The 19,835-nt window shown below is 39.0% G+C and overlaps 1 protein-coding gene across 2 annotated transcripts in view; it reads right to left on the bottom strand.

Moving 5' to 3' along the window:
* Positions 1-19,835, bottom strand: part of GRM7 (glutamate metabotropic receptor 7) — an 862,204-nt gene that overhangs the window by 304,145 nt on the left and 538,224 nt on the right. For both annotated transcript variants that reach the window (XM_047851063.1, XM_047851065.1), the window contains exon 5: positions 15,614-15,754. In XM_047851063.1, the coding sequence (XP_047707019.1) occupies positions 15,614-15,754 (141 nt within the window). The remainder of the gene's footprint in view (positions 1-15,613; positions 15,755-19,835) is intronic.

The following is a 19,835-nucleotide window of genomic DNA, read 5'->3' as shown; positions in this document are numbered from 1 at the left end:
GTACATTCCTTGAGGTGGATTCATGCACAGTCAGAAGTCGTGGAAAGATGTCAACGGCACAGAACAAAGGGACTCTGTAAGGAATTCCTATATTCTGGCCTTGAAAAAGCCTGTAACTATGATTCAACCCTGCTGACCAGGTAGAACAGACTCTAAAAAGACTAATTAAATTTCAAAAAGCCATTGAAATAGAGTCTTGAAAACAAAGTGAAACTATAAAAAACAATCAAAAGTTACGGGTTTTTTTACACGCTGGCTTTGTTTTCTGAGCACTGTGCCTACTTTAATAGACAGCCATAGGAGAGGCTACACTAATCATCCTCTCAGAATCAAGCACTGCTACCATCTTGCTCAACTTCCCTCAAATTTATCTGGTGGGACAATTGACATAGCTAGTGAGATTCTGCCCATCGAAAAGAAGCCACATTTTTGTTCTTCAATCCCTTTAAAAAAATAAGTGTATTGATTTTAAAATAATATAATAATATAAACTTAAAAATTTTTTTTCAACATTTATTTATTTTTGGGACAGAGAGAGGCAGAGCATGAACGGGGGAGGGGCAGAGAGAGAGGGAGACACAGAATCGGAAACAGGCTCCAGGCTCTGAGCCATCAGCCCAGAGCCTGACGCGGGGCTCGAACTCCCAGACCGCGAGATCATGACCCGGCTGAAGTCGGACGCTTAACCGACTGCGCCACCCAGGCGCCCCTAAACTTTAATATTTAAATGCATTAAAGGCAAAGCCATAGAACTACTATGGCATTTACGCGAAGATGCCCTTTTTTTGTTAGACTATTACTAGAAACATAATCATCTTTTATGGACATGGGGTTTTTATCCAATAGTCCTGTTCCAAAAAGAATTTAAAGTTTTCCAAGAACAATGAAGACTTCAGATGTGACATTCAAATAATTTTAATTTGGGAGATTCTATTTTAATTATTGTTTCATCTAGCTAAATTCTACTAGTAAATTCACCCAAATAGATACTATCAAATGCTATACTAAATCCACAAACTTGTATTTCTGTAGTATAATCCTTGACAGTTATTTATTTTTTTCTGTTTTGTAAGGCAGAGGCACCCACTTCAAAGACCTTTCTCTCCAATAAATGCTTTGCCAACCACACAACTATATAAAGATCCTGGCCACCGCTCTAACCTGAGACTCCTTTGTTTTAAAGATCTAGATTGATTAGATAAGTAACCATTTGGACCGCCTGTCTTTTTCCACACTTTAAATGATCACTCTAATGTTTTCATTCACCAATACCAAGTGAGCCTGTGAAAATGTAGGCCCCCCCTGAGCACTAATAAAAACAGAACACCAGGCCCATGTGTACATGCCCTCTTACTCTCCTCCTGCAACTTTGCTGTGTAGCCTCAGGTATGTTGTGTAATTTCCAGTCTTGTAAGCAATAAACACCTATTTGTTCAAAGTTTCCTGATGGTTGTTGATGAGAGGTGTCCTGAAATCATCGTGAGAACCCCAAAGGCCAGACCAGTCCCAACACCAGTTATTGAGAGTCCGACATCAGCTCAAAAGCAGTTGGTATAACTGGCAAGAATGCATGATTACTCTTGCAATCAATGAAGGGGAACACCCTGCAACTACAACTTGCTTGCTAACCACCTAACTCAGGTGGGTACCACCATCAGGGAAAGGAGGACCATTTGCTTGGCATCCTTCTTGCTGCTGTGTGCTCTTGCTTATTGCCTGTGTCATGTATTACCCGCAGTATCCAAACCCGCAGGTTACAGCTGCCATAGAAATCCAATGATCTCCCCAGAGTGCTGTGATCAAGGCCATATGGTCTAATGAGACTATTATACTACTAATTACAAAGGATTTAATTGGCCATTAATGTGTGTAGAGGTCCTCCAAGCCTCAAGGCTAAGGAGGGTTAAGAAGGGTAGATTGGATTGCAAGGCCTTTGTCACCACCCAAGGAGAGGCTCTGGGTGAAGAGCAGGAGGAAAAGATTCCCCTTATCGGAGGACAGGAGACACCGACCTGCGATCACTGAGTTTGTGGCTTGTGCCCAGACTACATGTCCTAGCCCAGGAGAGTCAAAGAGCCTTACAACCAGAAAGCAATGTCATTGCAGGAGGGAAAACCTAACCGGGACCTTATAGTCTCTGTGTCACTGCTCTACTAACTACTATTGCTCTTTGTCCTCTGACCCGATGAGATATTCTGGGTCCAATCCCTGGCATGACATTCCCTAAAAAACTTAACTGCCAAATATAACATCTCATTCCAGTGCCTCCTAAGAACTGCAGTACACCAGTTCCTTGATATTAGTGTATTTATTCATTTTGGGAGAGAGAGCACACACACACACGCACACACACGCACATGCATGAGCAGGGGAGGGACAGAGAGAGAAGGGGACAGAGGGTTGGAACTGGGCTCTGTGCCGACAGCAGCAAGCCCAATGCAGGGCTCAAACTCATGAACCATGAGCTCATGAACTGGGCCGAAGTGAAGTTGGACACTTAACCTACAGAGTCACCCAGGCATCCCACTAGTTTCTTGATAAAGGCAAAACCTCAGTGACTCTTCCTGGGTGTTACTCAATGCCACGCATACCAAAGGGCCAGCACTGTGGTATATGCTCCAGAGGCCTAGGGGCTTTTTCTAAAGATCCAGTGCTTATCGCACTTGTGGAAGAAGATCCCAATCTCAGAGACGTCTCTCCAGACACCCTGGAAAAGAAAGCACCCAACTACAGAGAGAGCTCACAGTGACATTATCCAAAATGTTCCAGTAGTAACACATAAAATTAGGATAGGGGAAAAACCAAGAAGTAGAAAAAAAAAAAAACCCACACACAAACTATACTTTGAGTGAAATTCAAATCTTTCTTCAAGATTTTATGCAACAAGAAGGCAACAGGGGAACCAATTTGGTATTCCAGATTTTCTTGTTTGTTTGGAATGGGTTCTAAATTGTTATAGCTGCCAAAATCAATCAACTGACCACTATCCCTTAAGACCCCAAATCTGTAACTTTCTGAAAGATCCATCAGGGCTATCTGCTCATTTTCACAAAGATACAGCACAATTCTGAGCCCCCTTGGCTTTCCCTGATCAGGGCAGAACTCAGAAAGACACCTTATGAGGCATCCCTGCCAGCAAGGGAAAAGCTGACTGGTCACGGAGGCCTCTAGTGAAGACGAAAGAAAATGGAAGACATAGGTGTCTGGAGCCACTGATATTTATAACAGGGTCTCCCCTCTCCTTACTTGGATATTTTACTGCCTGGCACCATGCCCATGCCTCCAAAAGAGTGATCACCGCTATAGCTCACAGCGAGTGGAAAACATTAATATAAAGGCTTTCTCCTACTGTGCAAAAATGGTGTGGTTGCAGGGGGTTATAATTTCCATGACCAGAGGGACCCAAAAGATCCCCTTTCGGTTTCCAACCTTGAAGAGGTCCCATCTGACCCTAGGTCCAGATAATTATTCTCCCCAAGGTACTCCCCCTAATTATAAGGTGATGTTACTACATTTTAATTGGCAATTCCAAAACTATTCAAAAGGCACTCAAACTCCTAGGAGAAAGTTGTCGCCTGAAGATAAAAATCTTACCACGTCCTTGAAATGTCAACACCCTAGGAGGGAACTAAAACTTGTTGGAGAATGAAGGAAAAAAAAAAAGAAGCAAAGAAATCTTTTTAAAATAGAAACACATACAAAGGTTCTAGATCACAGCCTCCGTAAGATTACTTGTCAAGGATAAATTAAAAAGTTAAAATTCTTCTCCACCAATATTAACAAAAATCTTTTAGGCAGGTAACTTTAACTTGCTCTGTCTGCCAAAGACACGATTACTTAGAAACTAGTGAGTTTTATATGATTTCTGCTTCATGGCTTCAGTTTTGGAATGAAAGCAAGAGATCAGTGTCTCTGCTTATGGAAGTCTAGGTATGTACGTATGTTACAGATACAGTATTTCCCTACCCTTGGATAGGATTTCCAGAATTTGTAGAAGAGCTCTATTTAATGGCTTAAAAATAAGCACTTATGGATTATTTCTAAATTCCAGAAATGTAACAGAAACTAATCCAAATGTTTTTTCAAGTTCATGTGATCTAGGATAATTTTCGGTAAATAAAAACTAGTTTAAGTTTGTTGGTTTAATTAACACAGTCATGTCTTTAGAGTTATCAGCATAAGTAGTAAACCTTCTTTTTAACTAAGTTCACTCAAAGTCTAATAAGCTCATGTTACCTCCTTTACAAAATTTGTCAGCTAGAAAGATAACTTAAAAGGATGGCTACCTGCTTTCAATTTCTAGGAAATTTTCATGAGCGATCTAAGTATGGTTGTTAAGAACAAGTGAATTCAATAGATGTGAGATAAGTCTTCAGGGGACTTTTTAGCAAGAATTGTTTTATGATCGGTCTACTTAAAAAGTTTTCTAAATCTCTTCACTAACTTAAACCCTTAGAGTTTTTGCTAATTTCAATGATGAAAATTCACTGAATATCTAGATCACTTCCAAGTAAGACAAAACACAGAAAAATATATTACTGAAAGCAGGTTTTCCCATGGCTTCTTTTTTAGAGCAACTAAAGATAATCGTATCTACCCATGAACATGTTGTAGGCCATATTGGGGAAAAAAATGTACCTCTAGAAATTATGAAGTGTATTCATATACTTGTCAAACTAAAGAATGCTAGTTTAATAGGTAGTTCAAAGTTATGCAATTAATTGTCATCAGAAATAAAGGATTTTGAGGGTTAAAAATTCCTATATATATATAATATATATATATTATATATATATATAATATATATATTATTATATATATATATATAATATATATATATTATATATATATATAATATAATATATATATATATATATATATACACATACACAATGAAGGCTACTGGAAATAAGGGAAACAGTTGTATGCAAGGAAAGTAGGATGTGTTTTTAGCTAAGAAAAGGTATGAAATAACAGATACATTTTTGTTATGGGGAAAAAAAGTAAATATGTCCTATTGTAAAATTAGTTATTTTAGAATGGGAAAGAAAACAAAGGACAATATGGTATAGAAAGTTAGGAAAAAAGAACTTTATCTTGTGTGGTCAAATTGGCCAATAATTAAAGTGTTATTTTCAGGATTTTAAAATTAAGCTTTAATACCAAATGTATTCATGTAAAACTAAACCAGTTTTCTTCTGCTGAAAGGTCAAGTTTTCTTAGACTATGTATCTGCTCTTGCTTAGGTATTGTGAGGTTATAAAGGTTTTTCTTTACCTCTGAAGTAATCTGTATGGAAGACAAATATTTTGTGTCTTCTCAAAATACTTTCCTGTGTTTCTTATCAGGTCTTTGATTATTTAAGAAGGCTGGCCCTTCTTTAGTAAAAGAGCTAAGTTATTTTAAAACGCGCGCGCGCGCGCGCACACACACACACACACACACACACACACACACTATATAACTTTTGTGTTTACTTGCAAACACAATTGTCAGTTTGGTTATGTGGATAACTAAGTATTGTTTCATAGTGACCTATGATCCTATTTGACCACGTGTCCAAATCTTTTGATGTTTTTGACAAACTTCACTCAAATCAAATTCAAAATTAAGTCTTTTTGACCTTGAACTAAATCTGGATTTTTTTCAGAGGCTCCCTGGAAAATTTCATGATGTCTTCTTTCTCCTTATTAGAAATGAGAGACAGAGACAGAGACAGAGAGAGAGAGAGAGAGAGAGAGAGAGAGAGATGGATGTTACACTAATTAGGCTTATTTGATATGTTAAATTATATGGGAAGCTGTGAAATAAGGGATGACAAACCTTCTTAAGTTGTATTATATGGGTAAATGTTATTAATTTATGTATCCTAGAAATTGTATGAAATTCCTAAAAATCTGACATGTCCTGGTATACTTTTATCACTTATAATGCTAGTTTTCATCTGAAAATGTTGTCTGCTCCAGAAATAAGCTAATTTTCTTGTCAATGAATTCTCAAGCCTTCCTGCAAAAATGTTTCATTTTAAGAGAAATTCATGGAAAGAACTCTGGCCAGTGCTTCAGAATGTAGGTTTCTGATTTCTTTGGAATCATATCAGTACAACCTGGGTAAGAATTTATAGAATTCTAAGGAAAAAAACTGGATTCCTGAAACTGCTAACAAAAGATCAACAAGAATTACATGGGGACTGAATGAACTGATAAGGATGATTATACTTTTCATGACTTTTTGTTTGAAATATTGCTGGTTCTTTAATCTTTTGTTTTCTGCATATAAAGAGACCTTTTCTCCTAAGCTATTTATAACTTACAGTAATGTAGAATTTATCTTTGTGAACAAAGATGAAACATTTATCTTTTTCTCCCTACCTGATACCTCCAGAATTTGGGAACTCTCAGTGAGTATCTTATTTTCATGGTAATATGGCTATTTGCATAAGTTCAATAAGGATCTGTTGTGCTTTTAACAGGTCACAGTTGGAAACACTAGTTGTATTACCAAGGCTTTGAATGGAATGTCCTGTATGAGAGGGATAGGCATACATTCAGGTATGACCACACAGCTTTAAGGAACTAAAGTTGATCTGAAGGAGCCAAAAAGGCCCCTTGGAAAAATGGGGTGGTACTTGCATACAGTGGCCTTACCAGGTGTCACTTCCTGACAGGTCCAGGAAACTCAGGATATTGGGGGACCTCAAGTAGACAGGAATCCACCCCATCTATAGGTATTCCAGGCAGTCTGATGCCAAGTTCTTGGTTTAGCTTCTTAGCCTAGAGAGGCTGTTCAAAGTTCAATCTAAAATTCCTTATAAGAATGCATGTGGGGCGCCTGAGTGTCTCAGTCGGTTAAGCGTCCGACTTCAGCTCTGGTCATGACCTCATGGTCCGTGAGTTGGAGCCCCATCTCAGGCTCTGTGCTGACAGCTCAGAGCCTGGAGCCTGCTTCAGATTCTGGGTCTCTTCTCTCTGTCTCTCCCCGACTCACAGGGTGTCTCTCAAAAATGAATAAATGTTAAAAAAAAAATAAAATTCCTTATAAAAGATTCCAATAAAGCAGACTTTTAAAAACCTATATGGTCAGTCATTATTCTTGCTGCATTTACCCAAGTCATCAGGCCATGATTAGTGAAAGAAACTGGATTTAATTATGGTTATTTCTGAGAGAAACTGAGGTAATTATAGGTGGAAAGATAGGTCAGTAGAAACCGTAAGATATGCTGCAGATATTAGACTCTAGTTCTGTTAACTGTTGTTGAGGTTTTGTTTTCTACCTGTACATTGGACTATATATTCAATTCTTGCAATGTCCTCCAATATCTGACCATAATTCTCAAAAAAAAGTTTCCAATTTTTGTCCAGTCCTCTGATCAGCAGAAACATACAAACCACAAACCAACAAAATCTAGCAGATTGCCACTGCTTATCCTCACCTCATCTGAAGATGCTTTGAGCCTCCCATCTATGAAGTCTTCTCAAATGGTTGCATTTAGAACTCAGAAGCTAGAGTTCTAGTATGTCCAATTCTTAACCATTGCTTTTCTTTTGTTTTCATAGAAATGCTTATTAAATATCTGTATCACATAGGCCTCACATGGGTAATCCAACTGCATTGTGGCCTTCTTTAATTGAACTGACCTATTCTCAGTACTAAGAAACTCATTCAATGACATGGAATCATCTACTAACTCAGAACAGGTTCAAACCTACTTACACCAGATGGCCCAAGGTGATAAAAAAATTTCCCAGTATTACTCAAATCTTTGAACAGATTATCAGGATGCACCGCTGAGATTATAGACCTATTTCCATGGCTGAACCCTCCTTGTTTGACACAATGGTTACAGACTAGATTTCAGACTACTGCCTCTATAATTATTATTGGGTTTACTACTATAATCCTATTTTGATGTGTACTCTCTGGGTTACAATGTGCCTACCCCTGACTTTCAGCTTATCAGCTACCCAAGAAGTTAATGTCCTCATCATTAACTTTCAGGCTTTGGCATCACAGGGTGGATTGGATTGTAGTGTAAGCCCTGACAGTTTTTCTGTCCTTCTTTACTTCTTTTCTTTACTTCTTTTCTTCTCTTTTTTGTAATTCAAGTGCCTGACAAAAGCAATGATTGCAAAGGCATCCTTTACAAAGAGAGCTATCTTCAGTTCATACATTGCCAGACACAGGAACAGATCAGGAGTCCTGATGACCTTCCCCCAGTGAGGCTCCTTTATTTTAGATCTCGACTGGTTTCAATAACTAACAGTTTGGGCCACTTTCCTTTTTCTCTTTCTGCATTTTAAATTCTCACTATTATTTTTTTTTAATGTTTGTTTATTTATTTATTTATTTCAGAGAGAGACAAAGTGCAAACAGGGGAGGGGCAGAGGGACAAGGAGACAGGGAACCTGAAGCAGGTACCACACTGTCAGTGAAGCACCACACCTGGGTCTCAAACTCAGGAACTCTGAGATCATGAGGTGAGCACAAGTGGAAAGTTTAACTGAGCCACCCAGGTGCCCCCTCACTATTTCTTTTTAAATTCACCAATAAAGAACAAGCCAATCAAACTATGGGCCCCACCCTGAATCTCAATTAAAGTAGAACCACAGGATCCTGAGTATTTTCTCTCTACACCCACCACCCCACTGTGTAATCTCAAGGTCTCATAAGAATAAACCTATAATTTTTTCAAGGTTTCCTGATGTTGTTGCAGAAGCAGTTCTTCCAAAAACATAATAAAAACCACAAGGACGGGTCCATTGACAACACTGGTTGAAACGAGTGCAAAACAAGAACACCTGAGCCTTTCTGTGGTGATTCTCAGATATTCGATACTTATTTAACATTTATTTTTATTTTTTTTAACGTTTATTTATTTTTGAGACAGAGACAGAGACAGAGCATGAACGGGGGAGGGGCAGAGAGAGAGGGAGACACAGAATCGGAAGCAGGCTCCAGGCTCTGAGCCATCAGCCCAGAGCCTGACGCGGGCCTCGAACTCACGGACTGTGAGATCGTGACCTGGCTGAAGTCGGACGCTTAACCGACTGCGCCACCCAGGCGCCCCTAACATTTATTTTTAAATGAATAAATTAATAAATAAAAATTCATATTAATTTGACTCATACAGTTCCAGTTCCCACAATGATAGGAACCAGCCATTAACAAGGGAGGTAGAGGCAAACTTAAGGGTGATGGTAGCAAGAGAAACATCAACAAATGTTTTCATTTCTAGAGATAAGTCAGAATACAAAAATTAATGAAGAACATATTAACACAGGATTCTCTGATGGCTGCTACACGCAGACTCAATCATAATTAATCTGCCTTGAAGTTGTATTTAAAAAGCACAAAGGTATAAAAATGTATTTTAATTTGCTTCTCATCAAAAGGACTTCAAAAAGTCCGAGTACCAAATGGTTAGACATTATCTTTAACATTTTGACGTGGATTCCACAATCATGCTGAGTAAATTAGGTGCTGCAATATAACATCTATATAACAATTAAAGGTCAATTCAGAATAAGATAAAACGGCAGGAAAATTAATTAGTCATAAATTCTTTCTGCACATAGATTCTCAAAGCACTTGACTTACTTAAGTGTTATTCCTTTGTCTTGACAGACTTGTTAAATTATATAGGCTCTGATGGGCCTGGGTCCCATGTGAAATGAAGGAAGCCTTGACAAAAATATGGTTTATTCATTAATAGCATTTCTTAAAAGACTTTTTTGGCCCCACCAAGAAAGTGACCTTTACTTAAACTATTTAGTTTTGACAAGGGAGGTGTCCAGATAAAGATGATTTAAGGATTCTCCCAAAATGTGAACATTTACCAGAGTATGCTCTTAAGTCTCTGATCTCTTTCCACAGTAAACATTGACTGATTAAGCACTCCAATCAAAATTGAATTGTGATTTCTAAGCACTAGCAATGGAAAACAATGGCTTTTTATTTAAAAAAATCATCAATTTATTCATCCTCTGTCATCTCAAAAGGAAAACAAATCTTTGAAAGTCAAATTGTCCCTTCATGGGATGATAGATTTCTAAATACTGAGTTCCTTCTGTTCAGTTAAGAGGTAACTCTGATGAATCAGTGTCCACAAAGTGGCAGTTGGCAGAACAGTAATATTAGTCAGACAAATGTTCTGTGTAAGTCCTAAGATATGACAGAGTGGTAATTTTTATGGGCTGCAATAGGCAAGCACATTCAGATTCTCAAAACATCCTTCTGAGCTTAAAAAATGGGTTTCAGAGCAAAGACCTTAGAGATGCTACAAACCACATAAAGATCTAGCATGTCAGAGAGAAAATGGTACAAAAGTTGGTCTATGGCAGGAGGGGTCAGTCAGTCCAAGGCCCAGCAATGCTTAGACACATACTCTACATTATGGCACTGAAATTCTTTAAACCCTGAGTTTCACATTCCATTCAGAAAAGGAAGTTGCATGCTGCCTATCAACTTTTGATACCCTATTATATTGCTATGCACAGTGTATCCCAATGAAAAGCTCCTGTATCTACTTTGCTTATTCAATTCCCTGGTTTTATTTTCCTGGAAGAATTTGATATTCACCCTGATTTTCTATAGCACTAACATATGACAATAGGATCTTTATGAAACCCTCACAAGCAACTGCATTCAGCCCCAAACAGTAGGTAATTGATACCATTAAAGTTGGAATTAAAGTTTTATTATTCCCATTTCAAAGATGAGAAAAGGCTTTGAAAAATTAAATAATGTCCAACCTCTCACAGGAGCATTGGGAAATAGCTCTGGAACACAAACCCAGGCCTCCTTCATGCCCAAAACTCTGTTTTCTCCAACAGAGTGATTTTCTGGACTCCAAGATGGCCTCAATGTCTTTTTCAGAATTATCACCACCTGTATACTTTTCCTTCTTTCCTTAACCTTGTTATCCCCATAAAAACATGTCATTCCCCAAAATATCATAATTTAAACTGGTCTTTGTGTCAACAATATACTAGCTGGTATTAAGGGTAAACACATGTAGCCAGTGGGGTGGGAATGGGGAAGCTCAAGAAAGAAAATGACATCCAATCTTTCTGTCCCCAGACAACAAACAGGCTAGAAGTATACTTCTGGAAGTACCCAGAAGGACTTATTTTATTCTTTAAAGTATCTAGAAGAACTCACTTTTTACTAAAATTATCTAGAAGGATACTTATTTTATTTTGTGTATAGGTAGCACTAGCTCCATGACAAAATGTGTGGCTACTATGAAACGCCGTCGTATTTGTTAGAGTTTGTGTTTTCTATGAAAGCTTAAACCACCAGTAAACTTAACTCATGTGCCCTTGGGGGATGGCAGGTAAGATCAGCCATGAGCAGGATGGGTTGCTGGCAAGTATTAATCTGTATCAGTGAAAATTAAGCAATCACCAGTGAAGGTGGGATGAAGAATGACTAGATTTTAAGGTTGAGAGAACTAGGAATTGGTTTATCAGGCAAAGTTGAATGTTCTTAAAATACTGAACAACACGATAGCTTTCCTTGTCTGAAGGAGACTTTAAACGCATATGGATAATTTATAAGAGTAAGAATCGCCTGGTTGTTCAGGTAAATTTCTACAAGAATTCATGCACATCTAGCTCCCAGTTAAATTATGAAGTGTACATAGTTTAATAATATATCATTTTTTCATCGATTTTTCTTCCTTTCATGACATTTTACCACCTTGGCCTTTCAGATCCCACTGCAATTCTGTTACCACAGGTATTTGCTCTCTCCAAATAGTATGGGACCCATATCTCATCCTCAAAGTTTGTCTGGTCAGTTGATTGATTCATTCATTGTCTACTTAAGGCTAATATGGAATTATTATAGCTCATCATTATGGCTAAAGAGACTATGTAAAAAAATATAGAAAAACAAGTTGGCATTTTAATTTGTGCCTAAATCCTAGGGGTATTTTAAGACTTTCTTATTCCTCTTTGTTTTAAAAAAAATTTTTTTAACGTTTATTCATTTTTGACAGAGACAGAGTATGAGTGGGGAGGGGCAGAGAGAAAGGGAGACACAGAATCTGAAGCAGGGACCAGGCTCTGAGCTGTCAGCACAGAGCCCAATGTGGGGCTTGAACCCACGAACTCCAAGATCATGACTCAGAGGCTCAAGTGACAGAGCCACCCAGGGGCCCCAAGACTTTCTTATTCTTTAGCAGAGCCCAGTCATAGATAAAAATCTATGAGGTGGGCTGTTTTCTGCAGTTCTTGGAACATGCACTATCTACACTGCCTGGAGCCAGACTCACTGTCTGCAATGCCAGACTACTCAGCCTGCTTCTTCATCTGGATATTTCTTTCCAATGTACCCATTCTTCTAGTGTTTCAAAACCTCGTTACCAAAGCAGCTTTCTCTTTCATCACCCACATCCTTAAGCCCATCCACACTTCCCTCTCTTACCCATTCTTTTCCATTATTAAAACTTAATTTCACATCATGGTTTTAAGAACTCTTATCAATACAATTCCATCTGTCACTTCTCTCCATCTCTTCCTTCCCTCTAAGTCTAGCTAATCTCAGCACACTTTTCCTCACATTATTCCATTTCCTAGTCGAAGCATACAGTTGAGTCTTGAACAATGTGCATAGTTAGGGTTCCAATCCCCTGCGTGGTCAAAAATCCTCCTTTAACTTTGGACTCCCTCAAAACTTTACTAATAGCCTACTGTTGAAAAGCCTTACCAATAACATAGTCAATTAACACATATTTTGTAGGTCATAGATATTATATACTATATTCTAATAAAGTAAGCTAGAGAAAAGAAAATGTTATTAAGAAAATCATAAGAGAAAAAAACATTTATAGTACTGTCTTTGTTGAAAACAATCTGTTTAAATGGACCCTGGAAGTTCCAACACAAATTGTTTAAGGGTCAACTGTTGCTAAAGGCCACAATTTTGTAAACAGTATTTTGTGAATACTTCCAAAGCAAAATATGGGTTTAGTTGGATTTAGGAAAGGCAGTACAAGAAAGAAACACACGACCACCCATGTATTCAAATCCAATAACGGGAATAAGAGACACAACGATGGTAATAGTATTTGTCTCCACTCAATACAGCAAATCTAAAAACTGTGAAAGTGGTAAGGAAGGAAAGAAAGCAAGGACATTATTTAAATAATTTGGGGTCACAGGTAATTTAGTAAATGTGATCAGAGATTTGTCACATGGAAGGAGTGGGATATGAAAAACTCTTCCATATTCATTTTTCAAAAAGGATAATGGGCTTATTTTTATTAACTGCAATTCTTGACAATTAGCATGAAAATGTGACTACAAATAAAACAGCACTGTTAAAACACTAAGAGCATGGGGCTTGGCCTTAGAACAGCCCTAATGGGCGTAAGATAATCTACCTTCCAGACTCTACAGAACACAAAATGTCAGAAGAAACCAAAAAACTGTCATCAATCATCTAGATTCTTCTAGTACACTTGGATGTTGCTTGTCATATAGACAAATTATGCAGATGTCTAATGAATTTTTTTAAGTTTCCTCTTGAGAGCTTTGTTTCACCCAGGTCTAGTCAACATTGAAATAATTTTTTTTCTTTTTTTCCCTACAATATTATAAAGATCATACTTCTGAAAACACTGTTGCTACACATAATGGTCTAGAGAATGGTTAAGCTGGTATTGTAATTTACTGAGTTATTTATCTAATCATGCAATATGTTGATTTTGTATTATTTTTACTCATATCACTGTTTTTTATCTTTCCTTCACAAACACAGTTTGAAGAAAAGACCTAAACTTAAGCATCCTCACACCACTTATGATGTTTTTAGGACCATGGTTCACATGCATTATTCCTCATTAATAGGTGTTTGTGGAATGTGTCAGTCTACAGTATCTGGATGACCAATATTCAAAGACCCACAAACTAAACATTAGTGTATCCAACCTGAGTGTGCTTTTCTAGATTATACAGAAAAACATTTTAGGGTTTTGTGGTATTTCAAGATCATCACTACAAATGATAAAGGGTACTGAAGTATGAAATTGGGTATTGACATGTGATATACAGCCAGGTGATAAGATAGTAGAATACATCACATGCTTCTGTAACCCCTTGCACCCCCCCAATTCCTATCTCCTCCCCTTCCTCCACCCCACCCCCAGTTTCCAGTACTCTTAGGGGAAAGACCAAATTCCACATTTGTCCCCAAGTGGCTTATTCCCTTTCCACATGTCTACACTAGCAGCCTCAGCTCACACATTTGTCCTATTAACTGTACTTCTGTCAGGTATTTGTTTTTCCTATACTCTGAGGTACCATAATTGCTACTGCTATAAGCTCTTTGCCATGTTATTCTTCTATAAGAAATTCTCCTATCTGTCCTTACCCTCTCCTAACTAGCGAATACCTACTCACTCTTCAAGGAGGTCTTTTGAGATAGCTTCTGCCCTCAATACAAGGGAAATTTCTTGGTTCTATGCCCATATAGCCCTCAGGAAACTTACTGCAACTTGTAATTATGTATTCACTGAGAGATGACTGGAATAATGTCAATCTTCCCCCACTATCCCCTGAACAACATGAAAGCTGGGTCTTTACCTGGCTTGCTTACCATCACATCATGGTGCCTAGTATTGTGCTCAACAGGAAGGAGTTGCTCAATAAATATTTGTGAATGCATCAGTGAATAATTTTGTTTTATGACTACTTCATGTATATACATATATATGCATGGCATACACACTTTTTTAATGTTTATTTTGAGAGAGAGACAGAGAGAGAGAGCAAGCATGAGTGGGGGAGGGGCAGAGAGAGAGAGGAAGACAAAGGATCTGAAGTGGGCTCTGTGCTAACTGCCGAGAGCCTAATGCGGAGTTTGAACTCACAAACTGTCACATCATGACCTGAGCTCCAGGCAGAAGTTTAACTGACTGAGCCACCCAGGCATCCCATACACGTTTTTAAATTTGGAATAATTACGCAAGGTTCCCTATGAGGTTGCCGGAAGTTTTGTTATTGTTGTTTTTTAAGTAAACTCTGTGCCCAATGTGGGGCTTGAACTCATGACCCCAATAGCAAGAGTCACATGCTGTACTGAATGAGCCAGCCAGATGCACCCCTAAATATTTTGAAGTGTATTTTCAATAGCAGATGACTCATTAACTTGGATGTTATGGAAATCCAGTGCAATTCTCATTACTCTAAAACCAAGTATTTTGTTTCTTTAATCAAAAACACAGTACAGTCCATGATAACCATTAAATCCGGTGCTGATAAGATATTCACCAGATTTTGTCTTTGTGAAGATGACTTCATACTCCTGGCTAAAACATGAACTAATATTTATCACTGAGAGCATTCAAAGCAACATGACCCTTTTGAATTCCAAGAATCAATGAACATGTCAATTCCTGCTAGATGGACAAGCAGAAAAGAATACAATTTTGTCTGTACTTCTCTTGTCCTGTAAGACTTATGCTCCTGTTCCATTTTCTGAACAATCTAGTAAAATTCAATTTACTTTTTCAATTTGTCTCCAGCCAAGCTTCCTTCTGTCAGCTATGCAGACATTTCAATGCTGGCCACGTAGAGTAACCGGAGAAGGACAATGAGAATGAAATTACCTGTGCATTTGCGATCTGTGTCTTCTTTCTTTGACCCACTAATTGTCAACTTGCAGTTGAAGTTTTCCTCCCAGTATTCAGCAAACCATACGTTTCTTCTGTTGTTTTCAAGTGTGCGTGACGTAAAATAGGCATCAAACCCTGAAGAAAGTTAAATGAGAAGGTCATTGCTTGTGGGCCACTGCTGGAACATTGGGAAATAAAAAAAAACAAGTGATGGTTTTTCTTTGTTTTAGTAGACTGGATGCTTTTGGATGTCGATTAAAAGAGAAAGAAAGAAAGAAAGAAAGAAAGAAAGAAAGAAAGAGAATTCCAGTGCTAACCTATGGCTAAATCCCTAGTTCAATCTGTCAGGCAGACATGTGGCCTACAAATGACATTGCTACAGTGAAATCTGCATCACAGACCTTAGCAATGACACAACAAACCTTCTATCTCTAGTGATGCTAGACTATGGACAAAGCATCTTCATAATCATCAAGATAATAATTGATCACTTCGGGGCTTACTGTGGATAGGATTCTGTGCTTCTTTTATTCTTGGATTCTTTTATTCATCTCAACAACCTATAAGCAACTACTATCCTTCCCACTTTGCTGATGAGAAAATAGAGGTTCAGATGAAATAAAAGCATGCCCAAGGTCAACCATTAGGCCATCCTGCATCTCTGATTATGTGATCTACTGACCGGTGAGTATCATTTTAAGCCCTCTTTTAATTTAGCAATGTCCCATTATATAATTGATGTTTTAATAAAAATCAAAGTTTCTGCAAAGGCTCTAAGTAAGTGGCAGTCTAACATAAAGCTCAGTGCTATTCACTGAGTGAACTGATGTGTGTGAGGAACAGAAACTCAAGAGGCCATGTCTGCAGAGAATTTCTATCTCTTTAGTAGTGCAGACTTAAATGTTCCAACGGAGCCACAAGGTCTTATAGTGATCAGACAAGATTCAATAACACAAGGGTAGGCCTGAGGACCAGCTCCACTAATGTCTTCAACTCAGTGGAACATAAGCAAATCCACGCCTTCCTCATCCTAATCTTCCTGTAGAAGTAAAGACAACACTACCTCCTTCCCTCCCAGCATCTTGTTTGTAGTTGTGGGAAGACATTGGAAACTTACAGTTCAAGGTTAACAACCACAGGAAATAGACTTGTTTTCACATTATTTAAATCACTCTGTGTTCCCTTTAAGGCCATAAGGGCGGGGGGAAGCCCCAGACTCTAAACTCCCTGAGAGAAGCATATCAGGTTAACTCTATCACTACGTGGCCAGCACCAAATTCATGGCCTGACATATATTAAACCTACTATAAATGGAAAAATTGAAACAAGTAAATAACAAAGAGTAAAGAGAAAAACAAAGCACAAGAGATTACATAATATTTTGAGGAAAATAAAGAATATTTGACATTCCTTAGGTCACTTTCCAGGCTGTTGTCAGTATATGCTGGCTAACTGTCCTTTTATAGCCACTCCCTTAACTGATTTGAAACTAATCTGGCTACAGTATGTGATCGCATTCTAATACCAATACTGATTGGACTATTTGCCTGAAAATCCTCCTTCTGCTTAGCTTCTCTCCCACAACCCTGCCTCCAGACAACTTAGAGTAACCTAATTACATAGAGTAACCTAATATTTCTAAACAAAGGAGAATCTTTGGGGGGAAAATAGAGGAGTCCTGCCTGTTTCCCAGAACACTAAATGTGTGCATGCAGTCATGTATGTACATATACACACTCATATACGGTGACTGGTGACTAGCTTTCACTTTTTTCACCATTTTTGCCCCTTGTCCTCCTCCCAACCCCACCCGGCCTGAAACAAACAAACAAACCAAACAAGTTAATCAACAGTGGTAGACTGTGGAAATGGCCCCGGATTGGAACATACTTCTGGGGTTTCATACCCATGTACAGTCTGCCTCTTAGGCACTGTGTCCCTGTCCGGGGGACACTGACAGGTGCAGCACAAGCAGACGCTGGGAAACCCTGTGCTCACTGAAGCTTGTTTTTGTGGAATTCTCTTTCTTGGAAGCCTGCTGCTGTGCTCGAATACATTTAACAGGAGGATGGCAGATCATGTGGAAGAAGCCCAACCAGTCTCCACCCTGCTCAGCAGAACTCCTTTGGCCCTTCCAGCCTTCCAGCTGACTGCAATAGAAGAACCACTTAGCCGAGACCAGCTCTCCTTGCACAACTGTGGTTGTTAAACCAGTAACATCTGAGGTCATTTTTTTAATGTAGTCAAACAACTAAAACACTCTTTCTTTATCACAGCACCTTGAGCCTCTCTCTGTGCAACACCAAAACAACACACACCTCAGGAAGAAGTGCCTTCAATAGAACACGTAGAAGCCTCAGAAGTAAATCATTTGGCAACATGCCACAGCTCTGAATTCCAACCAGCCTCAGAATAGAAACTACCAAAATGGCTCAAACTCTAGCAAAGATACATACCTGCCCCAGCTCAGAAGAAAACATCTTTAGAGAAAACCCCATTGTTGATAATGTCTACCGGTTCAAAATGCCTCTCTCTGAATCCTGTGTCTGCTGGAAATGAAAAAGCCCGTTGAAGAAGGAAGGACTATGTGTGGCTAACGCGCAGGTAGGTGATTGTGGAACATTTAAAAGGAGAAAGAAAGGAAAGCAGCTGTCAAAACCTCCCTCTGTTCTGAGTGAGAATAAACAGACTTTGGGAACGCAAGCAAGCACTGTGAGGGCTGTCTGTACCCAATACAGCAGAAAACGGAAAAGGGACATTTCTGAACCAAAACCCCCCTCCTTCTCATATATATTATATATATATATATAATATATATATATGGCTGGTACTTAACTTCCTCCTCCCCCTTCCCCCTGCTCCTCCTCCCTGTGGGCCTGATGCCTACCTCACCTGTAAGTTGAGAACTGCTCTTGCTTCTCAGATGCACGTATATATGAATTGCCTGAGTATCTCCTAAGATGCAGGTTCTGATTGAGGAGGTCTGGGGTGGGGCAAAAGATGCTGCATTTTTAACAAGCCCCAGATGATACTCATGCTTCCTGCCCATACTTTGAGAAGCAGGATGATTGAGCAAATCCTAAACTTCAGTGGGTGGGACTTGAGCAGTTCCAGCTCGATTTATATAGTATCTCAGTATTGTCACCCTCTCAGCCTCAAATTTATGCCTTGGTTTAGATGAGAGGGTCTTTGCTTTGCTTCTATAGTTGAAACTTTTGCTCAGTACCTGGCTCAGTATGGCAGGAGCTTTGCCTTGCCATCCTATAGCCTGCAGATGGCCCAGGAGGATAGAACATGCTGTATCAGTTGCTGGTGAATTTTCCTGGTGTGCTTGCTGTGTCTTTATATTCCTGAGCATTGCTGCTCTGGGCCCCTCTGCAGCCTCCAAAGCTTTGTTCCTCACCTGTATGTCCTGTTACCATGCTGGGCTCTCCAGCCTGGAATTTCAATCTGGCTGCTGGTCTTAGTGCTGCTCAAAAGGTAACCTGAAATAGCCCTGTGTCTTCATTACCTCTTCTGAAGGTCCATGGCTCCTGATGGGGACACTCAGAGCCCCCAAGTAGTAACTCAGCATATATTCATTTTTGAATGGTTTCCTGAAGACCTCAACAGCCACGCCATGTGAGAGCCATACTTCCTTCCAGGAAGCCACATAATGTACAGATGAATGTAGACATCAGAGACACACTGTGTGAGTCTGACACCAACAACTCCCATTTTCCACTTGTATGACCTTGAACAGATGACTCAGCTATTCTGTGTCTCTGTTTCCTAATCTGTTTTTTTACATATTAAAATTAATTACAGGATTAAAATTAATACCTAATTTCGTGCTGTTATAAGCATTATATGAGCTATTATTTGTCAAGTTCTCAGCATTGTGTGGAGTAAAATGGTAACTGTTGGTTGTAAAATAACCACACCCATCCATTATAATCTCTTGAGCACTTAACCCTGTGACAGGCACAATACACTCACAAATGTTGGGTTAAAAACATACATGGGTTTTATCAGATTGATAAATCAGAATGTTAGTTAGCCTGATGGGGAAGATGGAATTTGAAAAGTATCATTTAAATAAATATAAAATTGGGGCGCCTGGGTGGCGCAGTCGGTTAAGCGTCCGACTTCAGCCAGGTCACGATCTCGCGGTCCGTGAGTTCGAGCCCCGCGTCAGGCTCTGGGCTGATGGCTCAGAGCCTGGAGCCTGTTTCCC

This window comes from Prionailurus viverrinus, chromosome A2, assembly GCF_022837055.1.
Source record: "Prionailurus viverrinus isolate Anna chromosome A2, UM_Priviv_1.0, whole genome shotgun sequence".
Lineage (NCBI taxonomy): Eukaryota > Metazoa > Chordata > Mammalia > Carnivora > Felidae > Prionailurus > Prionailurus viverrinus.
The sequence above is the reverse complement of the archived record's forward strand: the minus strand, read 5'-3'. Positions and strand labels throughout refer to the sequence as shown.